The sequence below is a fragment of the Canis lupus genome, chromosome 26, assembly GCF_011100685.1.
Source record: "Canis lupus familiaris isolate Mischka breed German Shepherd chromosome 26, alternate assembly UU_Cfam_GSD_1.0, whole genome shotgun sequence".
In the NCBI taxonomy this organism is placed as follows: Eukaryota; Metazoa; Chordata; class Mammalia; order Carnivora; family Canidae; genus Canis; species Canis lupus.
The window spans coordinates 8,435,967-8,450,036 of record NC_049247.1 but is presented as its reverse complement, the minus strand read 5'-3'; the positions used below and the strand labels follow the sequence as shown (position 1 = coordinate 8,450,036).

At 42.7% G+C, this 14,070-nt stretch overlaps 1 protein-coding gene and 1 long non-coding RNA gene across 2 annotated transcripts in view; one reads left to right on the top strand and one right to left on the bottom strand.

Moving 5' to 3' along the window:
* The first annotated feature begins 428 nt into the window (after positions 1–428).
* Positions 429–7,060, top strand: LOC102153400. Its single transcript, XR_005379153.1, has 3 exons — positions 429–1,015; positions 3,303–3,409; positions 6,868–7,060. It is a non-coding gene; the product is annotated as an uncharacterized LOC102153400 (long non-coding RNA).
* Positions 7,061–7,600: 540 nt separating this feature from the next.
* Positions 7,601–14,070, bottom strand: part of ATP2A2 (ATPase sarcoplasmic/endoplasmic reticulum Ca2+ transporting 2) — a 61,069-nt gene continuing 54,599 nt past the window's right edge. Inside the window, 5 exon segments of the mRNA NM_001003214.1 lie at positions 7,601–8,406; positions 12,122–12,242; positions 12,332–12,449; positions 13,049–13,182; positions 13,445–13,530. Coding sequence (NP_001003214.1) covers positions 8,393–8,406; positions 12,122–12,242; positions 12,332–12,449; positions 13,049–13,182; positions 13,445–13,530 — 473 coding nt within the window. The 3' untranslated portion in view covers positions 7,601–8,392.

The following is a 14,070-nucleotide window of genomic DNA, read 5'->3' as shown; positions in this document are numbered from 1 at the left end:
GATTGCCCCCTGAGTAGGGAGCCCGACATGGGGATCAATCCCAGGACCCTAGGATCACAACCTGAGCCGAAGGCAGATGCTTAACTGAGCCACCCAGGTGCCCCACTTAATGTTATTTTAAAAATTGATCCATGTTAATGCTGCCAGAACTCATTCCTGTTTTAATTAATAGACATTTTTAAGATTTTATTTATTAGAGCATGAGTGGGAATGGGGGCAGAGGGAAAGGGAAAGAGAACCGCAAGCAGACTCCTCGCTGGGCCTGGAGCCCCACACGGGGCTCAATCCCCTAACCCTGAGATATTTTTTTTGTTTGTTTAAGATTTTATTAATTTACTCATGAGAGACACAGAGAGGGAGGCAGAGACAAGGCAGAGGGAGAAGCAGGCTCTATGCAGGGAGCCTGATGTGGGACTCGATCTCGGGACTCCAGGATCATGCCCTGAGCCAAAGGTAGAAGCTCACCTGCTGAGCTACCCAGGCATCCCATAAATAAAATATTTATAAAAAAAAAAGAAAAAGAACACTTTAGATTTACAGAAAAATTGAGTAGATAGTATAGTTTCTGATTACCTTGCACAGTGTCCTTATATTAATATGTACATTGATTGTAAGTAATAAACTAAGATTGATACATTATTATTTTTTAAGATTTTATTTGTTAGAGAGCAGGAGTGGGGGGATAAGGTAGAGGGAGAGGGATAAGCAGACTCCCCACTGAGCAGGGAGCTTGACTCCCAACTCAGTCCCAGGAGCCTGGGATCATGACCTGAACCAAAGGCAGATAAACCAACTGAGCCACCCAAGCACCTTGATACATTATTGTTAATGAAAGCCTGTGGTTGATTTAAATTTTCTTAGTTTTTACCTGATGTCCTTTTTCTGTTTCAGGATCCCTTCCAGGATAGTACATCAGATGTAGTCATCATGTGTCCTTAAGCTCCTCTTGGCTGTGAAAATTTCTTAGACTTTCCTTGTTTTTGTAACCTTGATGGTTTTGAGAAGGACTGGTCAGGTATTTTGTAGGATACTTCATTTTTCATTGCTATGTGATATAGTTTCATTGCTATAATAATAATATATACTATTCTAGTGGGTAATGTGTGGTTAGAACACTCCTATCTTACTAATTGTTCCATTGATGGATGTTTCAGTTCCTGTTTTTTTTTAAAGATTTTATTTCTTGGGCAGCCCTGGTGGCCTACCGGTTTAGCGCCGCCTTTGGCCAGGGGTGTGTTCCTTGGGGACCCGGGGTCAAGTCCCACATCGGGCTCCCTGCTGCGTGGAGCCTGCTTCTCCCTCTGCCTGTGTCTCTGCCTCTCTCTGTGTGTTTCTCATGAATAAATAAAATCTTTTAAAAAAAATTAAATTCTATGAAATTCCTTTTCTCTCCTTACTTTTCTTTTGAGTTATTTTCTCTTTTTGACTCACAGGAGTTCTCTGTATATTCTAGATATAATTCAGAATGGGAGTGACAAGAATCTTCCAGTTTATGGCTTGACTTTTCATTCTCTTTATAGTATCTTTTGATTAACATAGGGTCTTAATTTTAATGTAGTTAAATCATGAATCTTTTTCTTTATAGTTCTATTTTCTTAAGGAATCTGTGTCTCAGGGTCAAAAATTTCTTCTCCCATTTGTATGGTGTAAGGTAGGGATCTATTTTTTTTTTTAAGATTTTATTTATTCATTCATAAGAGACAGAGAGAGAGAGAAGTGGAGACATAGGCAGATATTCATTCACAAGAGACACAGAGAGAGAGAAGCGGAGACATAGGCAGAGGGAGAAGCAGGCTCCATGCAGAGAGCCTGACATGGGACTCGATCCCGGGTCTCCAGCATCATGCCCTGGGCCAAAGGCAGGTGCTAAACCACTGAGCCACCCAGGAATCCCTAGGGGTCTATTTTTAATGATTTTTTTCATTTATGTTTAAACATGCATAAGCACCAATTATTGCAAAACTGCTTCTCTCATCAACCTATGAAGCCAGCTGTGTCCCAAGTCAGGTATTCCAGATAAGCACATCGGTCTCTGAGCACACTCTTCTGTACCATCAATACATTTTCTGTCCTAGCACCTACACCGCACTATCTTAATTACCACAGCTTTATGCAAATTGTCAATATTTGTAAGTAAGACCCCCTCATGTTATCCTTAGCAGTGCTTTGGATATTTTTAGTTCTTTGTCTTTCTATAAAATTGTTAGTATCAGAGGATCTAATATATTTTTTAAGTTAGAGTCACAATTTTCAAAAGGGCATATGGTAAAAGGCTCAGTCTGCCTTTCTTCTCCCAGTTCTTTAGAAGTGACTGCAGTTAATAGTTTTCTGTGTATTTTTCTAGAACAAATCTTAAGTTGCCCAAGTCTATGTGTGCACACCATCCTACTTTTTGCAACCATATAGTCCATCAGCAGAGTTTATTTAAAAAGCAAACTTTTAATTCTCAGTGAAAACTGTTTAACAGATAATGATTTATAAATGTCAAAGAGATAGAAGTGTTAAACTCTGTATATTCTTTTCTTTTTTTTTAAGATTTTTATTTATTTATTCATGAGAGACACAGAGAGAGAGGCAGGGACACAGGCAGAGGGAGAAGCAGGCTCCATGCAGGGAGTCCAACACAGGACTAGATCCCGGGTCCCCAGGATCAGGCCCTGGGCTGAAGGTGGCGATAAACTGCTGAGCCACCCAGGCTGTCCAACTCTGTATATTCTTAATCTTAAGTCATTTTGAATAGTTCCTGAAATTACAAAATATACGTTATAATTTCTACTAATTCTGATGGAAAAGTGATGAGTTTTGTTTTCCCAACAGTTTGTAGCAGACTGCTGGGCATGTTTGTATCTCTTCCTGCTTCAGGGAATCTCGTTAGAAGCCTGGATTGTTTTTCAAAACAGGAATATCTGGGTCATGCTTAAATCTATCAGAGATAGCACAACAGGGATAACAAGTCTAGTTTATTCTTAGAGTGTTATTAGCTATATTTGGGGTTGCTGTCAGCTTCTATTATCCTATTTTTCATTTTTTTCCTTTTGTTGATTTGTTAGTGTTGTCTATGTCTGTCTTCTGCTTACTGGAGGAAAGCAACATGTCTGTAGTCTATCTACATCCAAAGCTGGCCAGTATCTTTACTGTGCTCCTGGGTGACAGAGACCCCAGGCCATTTAGAGCAATTACCTCTGAGCTCACCTAGAATTTTCCTTAGTGTGAGTCTGTTGGTGAAGAGCTCTCAGTTCTTGTTTGTCTGAAAATATCTTTATTTTACCTTGATTCTTTAAATACTGTATGTTTTTTTCCAGGTTTAGAAGTCTAGGTTGCGAGTAATTTCTTTCAGCCCATGAAGCCATCACTCATTTTCTGGCCTCCATTGATCCTGTGAAAGCCAGCAAGTATCACTCCTATAAAGGTAAAGGAATGGCTTTATTTATTTTTCCTCTGCTGCTTTTAAGATTTTCTCTTTGTCTTTGGTTTTATGGAGTTCACTATACCATGTCCACAGCTGGATTTCCTATAATTTGTCCTATTTGGGATTTGTTGGGATTCTTGCATCTGTGGATTGCTATCTTTTATCAGTTCTAGGAAATCCTCAGTCATCATTTCTTCAAATAATACCTTCTGTTTGGCTTTGTCACTTTTCTCAGTCTATCTTCCAGGTATTTTCAGCTTTCTTCCGTATCTTCCAGGTTTGTTTTTGTTTTTGCCTCTGTATTCTGGTTAATTTCTTATCTATCTTCCACTTCGTTATTTTGCTGTGTCCACTCTGAAGCCACATCAATTCACCTAGTTTTTAATTTTGGTGATTGTGCTTTTCATTTCTAGGATTCCATTTGATTTTTTTTATCTGCTCTATATATTTACTTATAATTTTCCATCTCCTGCAGATTTTCAAGTATATTTATTTTCCTCTAAACAAAGTTAGCTGGGGTGTTTTTTGATCTATATCTAAGTTATTATTAACTAAAGTTCATAGTTCATTCAGATTTCTTTGGTTTTTGCCTCTCTCTGTTCCAGGATCCCATAGAGTACATTTAGTTGTCATGTATCCTTAGGCTCTTCTTGGCTGTGATAGTTTCTGATTTTCCTTGTTTTTGATGACTTCAGTACTTTTAAGGAATAACAGTCAGGTATTTTGCAGAGTGTCTTTGGGATTTATCAGACGTTTTCTCTTTGATTAGACCGAGGTTATGTGTTTTGGAGAGGAAGACCACAGGTAAAATGCCACTCTCATCACTTCAGATCAAGGGTACATGCTCTCAAAATGACATCACTTGGCTGAGGTAGTGTCTGTAGGTTTCTCCATTGTGGGTTACTTTCTCCCATCCATACTTACATGTACTCTAGGGAGGAGGTCACTCTGCAGTGCTCATACTTAAGGAACGGGAGTTATGCCTTCACCTCCCCGAAGGGAGGGTTATCTACAGAAATTACCTGGATTTCTTCTGCATGGGAGATTTCTAGTCTCTCCTGTTTATGTCAGTGGAGACTCAAGGATATTTATTTTATACTTTGGATTATAATCCAATACCCCTTTATTTTGTTGCTGAAATTGTTTTAGTTTTGGCCATTCAGAAAAGTCTTTGCAGTCGGCTTTTCTGTCCCTTTGCTATAACCCCATCTTTATCATTGGTTTTTGTTTAGTACTTCTGCACTTTCCTGACACTCAGTGTTCCCCAGGCATGTATTGTTCTTTTTCTGCCCTGGCTCTGGAATCTGCCATTTCTCTGAGGAGATGTGACTCCTTTCACTGGAGAATATTAGAAACCTGAAACTAAGTATGCTTGTTGCTACTGCAGTGTCCTTGCTTCTTGGCCCTTTCAGTCCTTAGTTCAAGGACATAGACACATAACTAGAAATATTTCTCTATAGGATCATCTGTATCAGTATTAAATGAAACATGAATTTATGCTGGTATGTCCAACTGTAATTCATTACCATGTGAATCATCCTAGCCTCCTCACTCCTGCTTATCTGTAACCTCCCACTCCCAACAGTGAGAAAACCAGCTCCCACCATCCACCATCTGTATCATGGTATTACAGTTATTCTCAGTAACCATCATTATTGGAAACCAACTTCCTCCTGTTTTTTAAAAAACGAATGATGAAATGTTATACAAACTGTTCTGCATTTGAATGTTTCACTGGCAGACAACATATATTGGGTATCACTCCTTGCTGGTTCACATAGATCTACCTTTTGTTTCTTGAAGGCTACATGATATTCAGTGGTATTTATGATTAGCTTATTCAACATCTTGCCTATTGATGGGCATCTGGGCTATTTACAATTTTTTGCTATACAATCCTACAGCAGGATTATGTTGATTCTGAGAATATGTGGGAGGATTTCACTAAAGTGAAATGCTTATCAAAAGGTATGGATGTTAGGGGCACCTGGGTGCCTCAGTAGTTGAGCATCTGCTTTTAGCTCAGGTCATGATCCCCGGGGTCCCAGGATTGAGCCCTGCATCAAGCTTCCTTTTTTTTTTTGCATCAAGCTTCCTGCAGGGAGCCTCTCTCTTTGCGTGTCTCTGTCTCTGATGAATAAATAAAATCTGGGCAGCCCGGGTGGCTCAGCGGTTTAGCACCACCTTTAGCCCAGGGTGTGATCCTGCGGACCTGGGATCGAGTCCCACGTCAGGCTCCCTGCATGGGGCCTGCTTCTTCCTCTGCCTGTGTCTCTCATGAATAAATACATAAAATCTTAAAAAAAAAAAAAAAAAGGTATGGATGTTTAAAAATCTGAGTGATTTTTCAAGTTGCCCTCTGAAGGCTGAGCCAGTTGACATGCTCACCATCAGAATGAATAGAGTTTTCTAAAGCCAGCTGCAAGGGAGAGAGGAGTATCCATCAACCTTTGATTTTTGCCATTCACGTGAAGGGAATTTGCTGTCAGGTACAGCAAATCTATTTTCCTAACACTAGAGGTGTATTTTTTTCCAAATTTTTACCTTTTTTACAGTCAATTTATCCCTTTTCTCCTGAGATTTTGTGTCCTGCTTGGAAAGGCTTGTCATCATCCATATCATCCATGTCCTCTCCTAGTACATTGATGGTATTCTATAAAAAAAAAAAAAAAAAAAAAAAAGCCAGACATGCAAACAGGCATAATGAACACCCACATATGTAGCACTTAAATGTTTTTTGTTGTTATTGCAGATTTTGAGCTTTGTATACACCACCACTGTGCAGGGAGATTCCTGTCGATATTAGCAGTTCCAGTTTACTTGTTTTCATTGCTGCCAAGTGATCTAAACCTGTCTCATAGGCACTTACCCACTTTTCTGCTGCTGCTGTTCACTTAGGTTGTTTCTGATGCTTTTATAAACATGTGTGTGTGACTCTTCCCAGCACATGTGAAGGACTCACTAAGGTGGGTGCAGGGGCGCACTACTGGGCTGCACGGTGAGGCATCCATACGTTTGCTGGAGCTACTTACTTATTCTGCAGTGTAACGAGGGCTAGTTTTCCACCTCCTTGGTATCACAGGGCCCATCTGTCAGCTGATGGGCATGAATGCTACCTCACTGGGATTTTGCCAGTGGGGCCACACATCTTCTTATTTATATCAAGATGACCAGCCACATAGTGAACACTCTGATTTTCACTTAACTATGCTGAAATGCCACCTTTCTTACTGTGCATTTTTATGACTGGAGCTTTAGGTTTGAGGGTTTGCTATACTTCCTGCTATTCTTTTTCTTCGTTCATGTTGACTAAAATGTCTGCTGGTATTTTCATTTATCATTAACATATGAATTATGTATTACCTCAAGATGTCATCTCCCCCTAAATTATTAAAGTTTCTTAAGAACAAGAGATTACCATTGATCCAGTAAGACTCTTGGGGTTTTTTCACTTGTAGGCATCGGCCCATCTATTGCCTGATCGCAGAGACCTTCGACAGTGTTGAGTAGTGGGCCACTGGTGGATGGTGAGTGGAATTCTGGTTGTGTCAATACTTCTGGTTCATTTTTCTGCATGTTATAAAATATTTCTTCCATCTCTACTGTTGCTAGGATTTGTGTTTTTTGTTATTAAATTTATAGAATCATCTATCCTTGCCTCGCTGCCTTTTAAATTTTTTATTTATTTTAAATTTATTTTTTATTATTTTTTTGCTGCCTTTTTTTAAATGGTAAAAGAATCCTCTTAGGAAATTTGGAAAACAGAAATGCCCCACCCCAAACCCACGCCTGGTAGATAAACACTAAATAACCATCAAATGGATGAATTCTGGTATCTGTCGCAGCTGTTCTGGTTTGTTTTTATCTATTCAGAGTAGGAGTGTAGAATTTTGCATTTTCCATCGGAACAGTAGGAGAAGCATCTTTCCACTGGTGTAACCAAGCTGCTGACTACTTTTAAAATCATCTGATTTTCTCTGAAAACCCCAATGACAAGACAGTTTTCCCTATACTTGGGGGCAGACTATTTTTACAGATCATGTGACACATGAGCAGACCTCTTCCCCAGAATGTCAAGTCTAAGACCTTCCCCCACCAGAAAGCAAAACCCTTTAGGGTACAGGGCTGGAGGCCCTCAGTGCCCATCACCCATTCCTCCCACCGGAGAACAGTCAGCACCACACTGTGAACTTATCGTAGAATAGATTTATTTACCTGAAACCATGTCTGTGCAATGCTTGTTACCAGCACAGAAATAGACAACTGATCTCTATTTACAGTCTAAAGTCAAACATGCTTGTGATAAACTGACGTTTAGCATTTTATTAAGATAAATGCATCACAATATCGTATTGCACCAACATCTGTCTACTGCTTCTGATTTCATTAAATAAGTTACATTTAATACAGTGCAAAATAGCTGTTTGCACACTCAAAAAAAATAACTGAAGTTATGAACTGGAGGCCTACATTCTAACCTTTCAACACCTGTAGTGTTTTCAATAAATTTATAAATAAGCAAACTGTACAGGGCCAATTAAAAAGTAGCATGTTTAAATGACACCATAGAGAAATCTGGCTACTTACAACCAAAGGCATGCATTACAATTGAATATTGTACATTTATATAAACTATGACATTTTGCACAGAGAAACACGGAGACTTGGCTGATGGCTTCTAAGTTCTTAGATAAGGTTTTGGAACCTCATTCTTCTTGCAGCAAAGAAACCAAAGTTCTCTGGAGAGGCTTTCTGATTCATTAAGCTAAGTTGTACATTTGTAATTATTATTTTGATTTAAAAGCTAAACCCGTTGGTAATACACGTTTCCTCCACATAACACACAATGAGTTGGGGACTTTTTTTCTACTTTTCTTTTTCCCCCAACATCAATCATGCAGAGGGCTGGTAGATGTGTTGCTAAAAACGCACATGCACGCAACCGAACACCCTTATATTTCTGCAAAATGGTTTAGGAAGCAGTTACTCCAGTATTGCTGAAAAGGAAAGAGAGAGGAAATCAGCTTTATGAATTATGGGGAAGAAATGTTAGAATAACTACTTAAGATCAATAGTGACAAGGAATAGTGAGAAGGAATATACAGTTTGATCTTGTAAGATTTCAAGACCAGCACTTCTGATTAACTGTCCCTGAGGCACTGCCTACATAGGATAGCAGCTAGAAGTACTGGCTTGGCAACAGACCCTTCGTGTCATCCAGCTAGAGAGCAAAGGCCACCCTGGCTCACAGAAGAACCCCACCAGGCAGACACATAATTGCTTCAGATGTAATAGCAGGAGATGGGCAAGAGGAGGGTAAGTTCTTGGTTAGCAGTGCAGATGGTAAAGAAGGTGAAGGAGAGGTGAGCAGTGTGGCAGAGTGTGAAGCCTCTGGCTCCTCCCTCTCCCTTCCCTCCCCGCCTCCCTCCCAGGGGGCTAGCCCTGCCCAGTCCTAGAAGAGGAGCTGCTCTCATCACCACCCTCTTTGAAGAGGAAAGGCTGGGGATTACCATTGTCGCTGTTAGCTGCATGGTGGGGGCTTTGGCAAAACTGGTGGTTACGTTAAAAAGGCAACAGATGACGTGGGCACTGCAGACCGCTCCGGCTCTGGGCGGTAGGACACTGAGCTAACGCTTGTGGTCTTCTATTCCTGACGTCTGCCACCTCAAGGACATTCAGGCCCCGAGGTTTGAGGGTGATGTGGTAGCAGCTGTTTGTGGGGGAGGCTGGCACTTGCCCTGCTTGGCTGGGAGCTCAGGCAGCTTGCTCTGCAGGAACAGGTCACCTGCTCTGTGCAGATGCCAAATGAGTGGTGGAGCGGGCTCCCAGTGTGGGGACAGGGGAGATCACCGTCTTCTAGGAAAGCCCTATCGAAAAAGCTGTGCAAGGCCTACCTGCCCATCAGCAGGAACGCGAACAGGTTTTGGTAGAGTCTGTAAAGGACACTGCCCTGTCTAGTCCTGATGGTGGCAAAAGCAGAGGCTGCCTGTGCCTTCCTGCAGGTGCCGGGTGAGGGTCTGGGCACGTGGCCCTCAGTGCAGGAGGCCTGAGGCCAGGCTTGTGTCCACAACAGTACGGTTGCCGTGAGGTGCTCAAGGGGGCATGTTTCTCAGCAGAACCGACAAGGGGGTGCTCCCAGCTGCCCGGGCTGAAGGCATTAGGTACCCAAGCCGCCTCTGTGGGCCTGAAGATGGGAAGCCACAGACAACAACCGATTCAGGCTCCTCTAGGGGCTTGCGTGTCTCCAACAGCAGCAAACCACATTCAGCTTGTTTTGTTGAGGCATCAAGGAACTGAATGAGGAACGGACTGTTGGGTAAGTCTGGTTTCCACTGAACAGCACACCTGGGAGCTCGACATCCTGCCTTGGTTTGCAGTCAACGTGCATGTCTTGCATTTGTCACTCGACCCGCATCTTTTTAATGCCAAAAGCAGCAAAACCAACCCTCCTCCCTGCTATGTTCTCTGCCTAACAAACCAGCCCCCCTTCCTCAGTGGCCTCAGGGTGTCAGGCTGGGACTTACAGCCCCCTGCCCTGCTTGATACCCATGAACTTTTCCCCAAACACCGAGCCTTTCTATTACACCTTAGGGGTGGCCCCAGTCCCTTCACAAAAACAGACCCCACAGGGAGGGAGCTGCTGCCTAGGCCTCCTTCAACTCTGGCTCATGACTAGGTTGGTTGGCTGCTAGCAGAGCCATGCCCTAATAACTGGGCTATAATGTACCCTGGAGAAAGAGAAGACAAGTCTCAGATGCAAAAGAGGACCCAAAAGGTGAAAAAAGCCTATTTGAGACAAACTTATGGATGTAGGAAATCGCTGGTTCAATTATTTGCTTTCACTAGGATTTTACTTTTTATTGAACAAGGTAGCAAGGTTTGGGATGAGTCCTTGTAGCTAGTAAACACCAAAGAACCACAAGTTTTTGAGAATCCTCATCTTGGCATTAGCAAAGGCAGCATTCCCTCAGCCTGTCAGCTGGACCAAAGCAAAACAAGTTTTCTCTCTTACCAGGCCCTCATCAACATCCGGCTGAGTCCCTGTCCGTGGAGTCTAAAGGCATCACACCTCAGGTCAGCTAACCCACCCCACGTGTGCACAGGTACCACACATCATATGCTTGCTGCTCTCGGAGACAGCCACAGAGCACAGCAGTGCATGACACAAGGGGCTTTTTCGTTAGTGTCACACAGCTAGCTCACTCGGTGGCAGTCACTTTTAGGCTAAAGCATCAGGATTCTAGGGAATACTCACGTTAGTTGATGGATGTTGGAAGGCATTGGAGGAAAACACCATAGTTAGGACAGTTAATGACTTACACACTGTTGGTAAGACTGATCTCGAACATGCACAAACATTTATCATAGTAACCATGGTGTTCATTAGTGCCACATTCAAATAAAAATAGTTCTATACAATATGTTCATTTGGTCATGTGCTATTTACAGATTTTTACAAAAACACACACACGTACACACACACACACACACACCCTTATGTTCTCTACACCAGGCTAAAACAGGCCAGCAGAAACTTGCAAAAAAAGTATCATGGGTGACAACAGGCGCCTACACATTAATTCCTACAGCTACCTATGCAGCAGAACACAATTCACCTTCCCCTCGAGCACAGTAAAACTCAAGTTCTGAGCTAAGAACTTAAGAGAAAATTGAACACATCTGATAGTTCAAGCTAAGCCACTTAAAAGTTAAAAACAAGACAGTTATTTTTCTGTCCATTTAAAATGTTTTATTTTCCTTTTTAAACTAGATTGTGAAGTGCCACTGAAATAGGCAATGTTGGCAAAACAATGTCTGTTACAATAAAATACATTAGACATTTAAATAAATAACCTTAAAAACTACATGGGGGGACATGAACCCAGTCGATTGAATCTGGAACAATGTTTTCTGCACAAGCGAGAACAGGCATACCTCTTGTTAAGACTGATGTAAACAGAACCATCGGAACCCTACAGGAGAAGCAGCCGAGCAGGGTGGGGGGGTGGGGGTGGGAGTGAACAGGGGCTGGGGGGTGAGGGGGTGGCAAACCAAAAAATACTGACTGAGGTAGCAGTACTCTGCCCAGTGCAGAAAAATTGGCTTATGAATAAAAATTAGACTGTGATCTCAGATTAAATCCAGATGATCATGCAAAAACACAATACATGCTATTTAGTTTTAGAAAAAAAACACACACATTCATTTCCTAAAATCTGCTGCCAATTAATTTGCTGACAATGTCTGCTGGCTCAACTATATTTTTTTATACAAGGATGAGTATTAAACAGAACACTGTACATGCTTTTTCATCTACAAAAAAATATTTGCATAAAATAGTGTTAGTTCTCTGTACATGTCAATGGACACTTTAATTATGTGTATAAAAAAGGAAAATCTTGCCCCACTGGAGTCAGAAAAGCAAAACAAAAAATCTAGAGTATGAAATCTCCTTCACCAGCCAATATGTTCATGTGAAAATTCAGCAGAAATAGACAGTTGCTTTAAACAATAAAAAAATTAATTGATTAAGTTAAACATCTTCTTTATGTAAAACTGTCAGTCAAGACCAGAACATATCACTAAAGTTAGTGTCTGTGCTATAGACCCAGATCACCAGCGGCATTATGAGCAGCACAAATGGCCAGGAAATCCCATCGGTGCATGCCGAGAACGAGCAGGATTTGGTGGCAGGCTGCACACACTCTTTACCAGGTTCCAGGTAGTTGCGGGCCACAAACTTGAGTGTCTCATCCATTAGAATCACAGGCAAGGAGATTTTCAGCACCATTAGCCACTGGGTCAAATTCAACGGTGTGATCTGGAAAATAAGCTAAAACACAAAAAAAGCTCTGTCAAGCTCCCAGACTTGTGGGACAGGTAGTTAGGCCCCAGCCTCAGTTGTGGCCCCCGACCGCTTACTGGCAAAGGTTCCACGTAAAGGATGAGGAAGTGGAGGGACATGGACAGGCAGATAGAGCCCACCAGCCAGATGTTCTCCCAGGGGGGCATCCTCAGCAGGGACTGGTTTTCGGACAAGCTGTAGGACAAAGAGAGGTACATGAGATGTGCAGACCCAGAAGGCAAAGGCCTTTGTCACGAGTGCCCAAAACTGTTTTGAATGATGTTCAACGAGGCAACAGCTAATCTGGCATTGCCCACTGACCTAATTCTACCGAGTGAAGTTTCTACTGTGGCAAAGTTAAAGGAAGAATGTTTAGATGTAGGACAAACTTCCAATTTAAAATCTAGGCTTCGCACAGCAGACTCCATTTCAATGGACTCAAAGCTGCTCTCAATTGCCCTTGACGCTGACGCTATTTCAAAATTTCCATTTTTATCACTGGCTTAATTGGCTGATACCATTTGTCTTGCTGCTGAAAGGCAAGAGTGCCTTCCCTGTGGGCACTGAAGGCCCTATTTTTGGCCCCCACTGTCTCATAAGGAACATGTGGTTAAGCACTCCCACTACTTCCTGGAGGTGATGACGACTGAAGCTTTTAAAACTGGTGCTGCTTGTTCTTTCTTTCTTTCTGGGAGGGAGGAGCTTCTCTGCAATCATCTATAAACCACGACACCCAGTTCCCCAGTGCGCTAGCTGGCGGAGCTCTTGCCCCAGCTTGTTGAGGACTCACTGACCTGTTGAGGGCATTACACATCTCTATGGTTACTAGAACAGACAGCGCCATTGTCATCGGGTACGGGGATTCAAAGATTGCACAATCCACTCCTTCAAAGTCCGGGTTGTCATCTTTACACTGTAGGAAGTGGCTCTGCAACAAATGCCCAATTAAGTTCCTGATGAGCCAAGTACATTTCCAAGGTCCATGGCCTGTTCCACAGGAAGCCCAGAACACAGACCCACACAAGGTCTCACCCCATCTCCCAGAGAAGCCCTGGTCCTTCAGAATAATTTTGGATGCAATTGCTTATTATTTGAGCATTAGGATTATTTGGTAGGCACCTAACCACAAAAAGCACAAAGACAACCTTGTAACACTTTGCCTCTAAGATAGAAAAAAGGCAGACACATACCAGCTGGTAGAAGGACACTCTTGGTCCTCCGTCGGCAGCAATGAACCACCATGCAGCAGCACCCACGGTAGCAGCGCCAACATAACCTGGAAAGAGACACAGGCGGGGTCTACAGCCCACAGCTCTCACTGCATGTGCCACCTTGGGGGCCACTCTCCAGCAGAGAGGAGATCTGGTACGTCTGTGGTACAGGAGAGTCTGCCGCTGCCACTAGCAACTGCTCACTCATATCAGCCAAAGCAGCTAGATGGTGGGTTTGCAAGGAGGGGTGTCTGCAGTACAGAAAAACTACGCAATTTTTCTTCCAGCATTTGGGAGAAAAAGCCCTTATGGGAACTGGCTGGATCTTTACGCTAGCCAGGCCCCTCCCCCCTACCTGGGGGCTAACATGTCCTCCACAGAGCACCTTGCTGTGCTGGAGGACCAGATCACACCACCCATGACTTAGGGAAAATGATGCCCCCAGTTATACCCTTATCTGCTCCATCAAAGGCCTGGCAGATCCTTTTTGTGGAAATGCCACCAGAGCAGTTATTGCAGCACGCAAACAACATGCCAGAGCCCGAAGCCGACTGTGGAACCACCGCACCGCACCCACTGCTCCCTAACCAATTAGTTTTGATTTG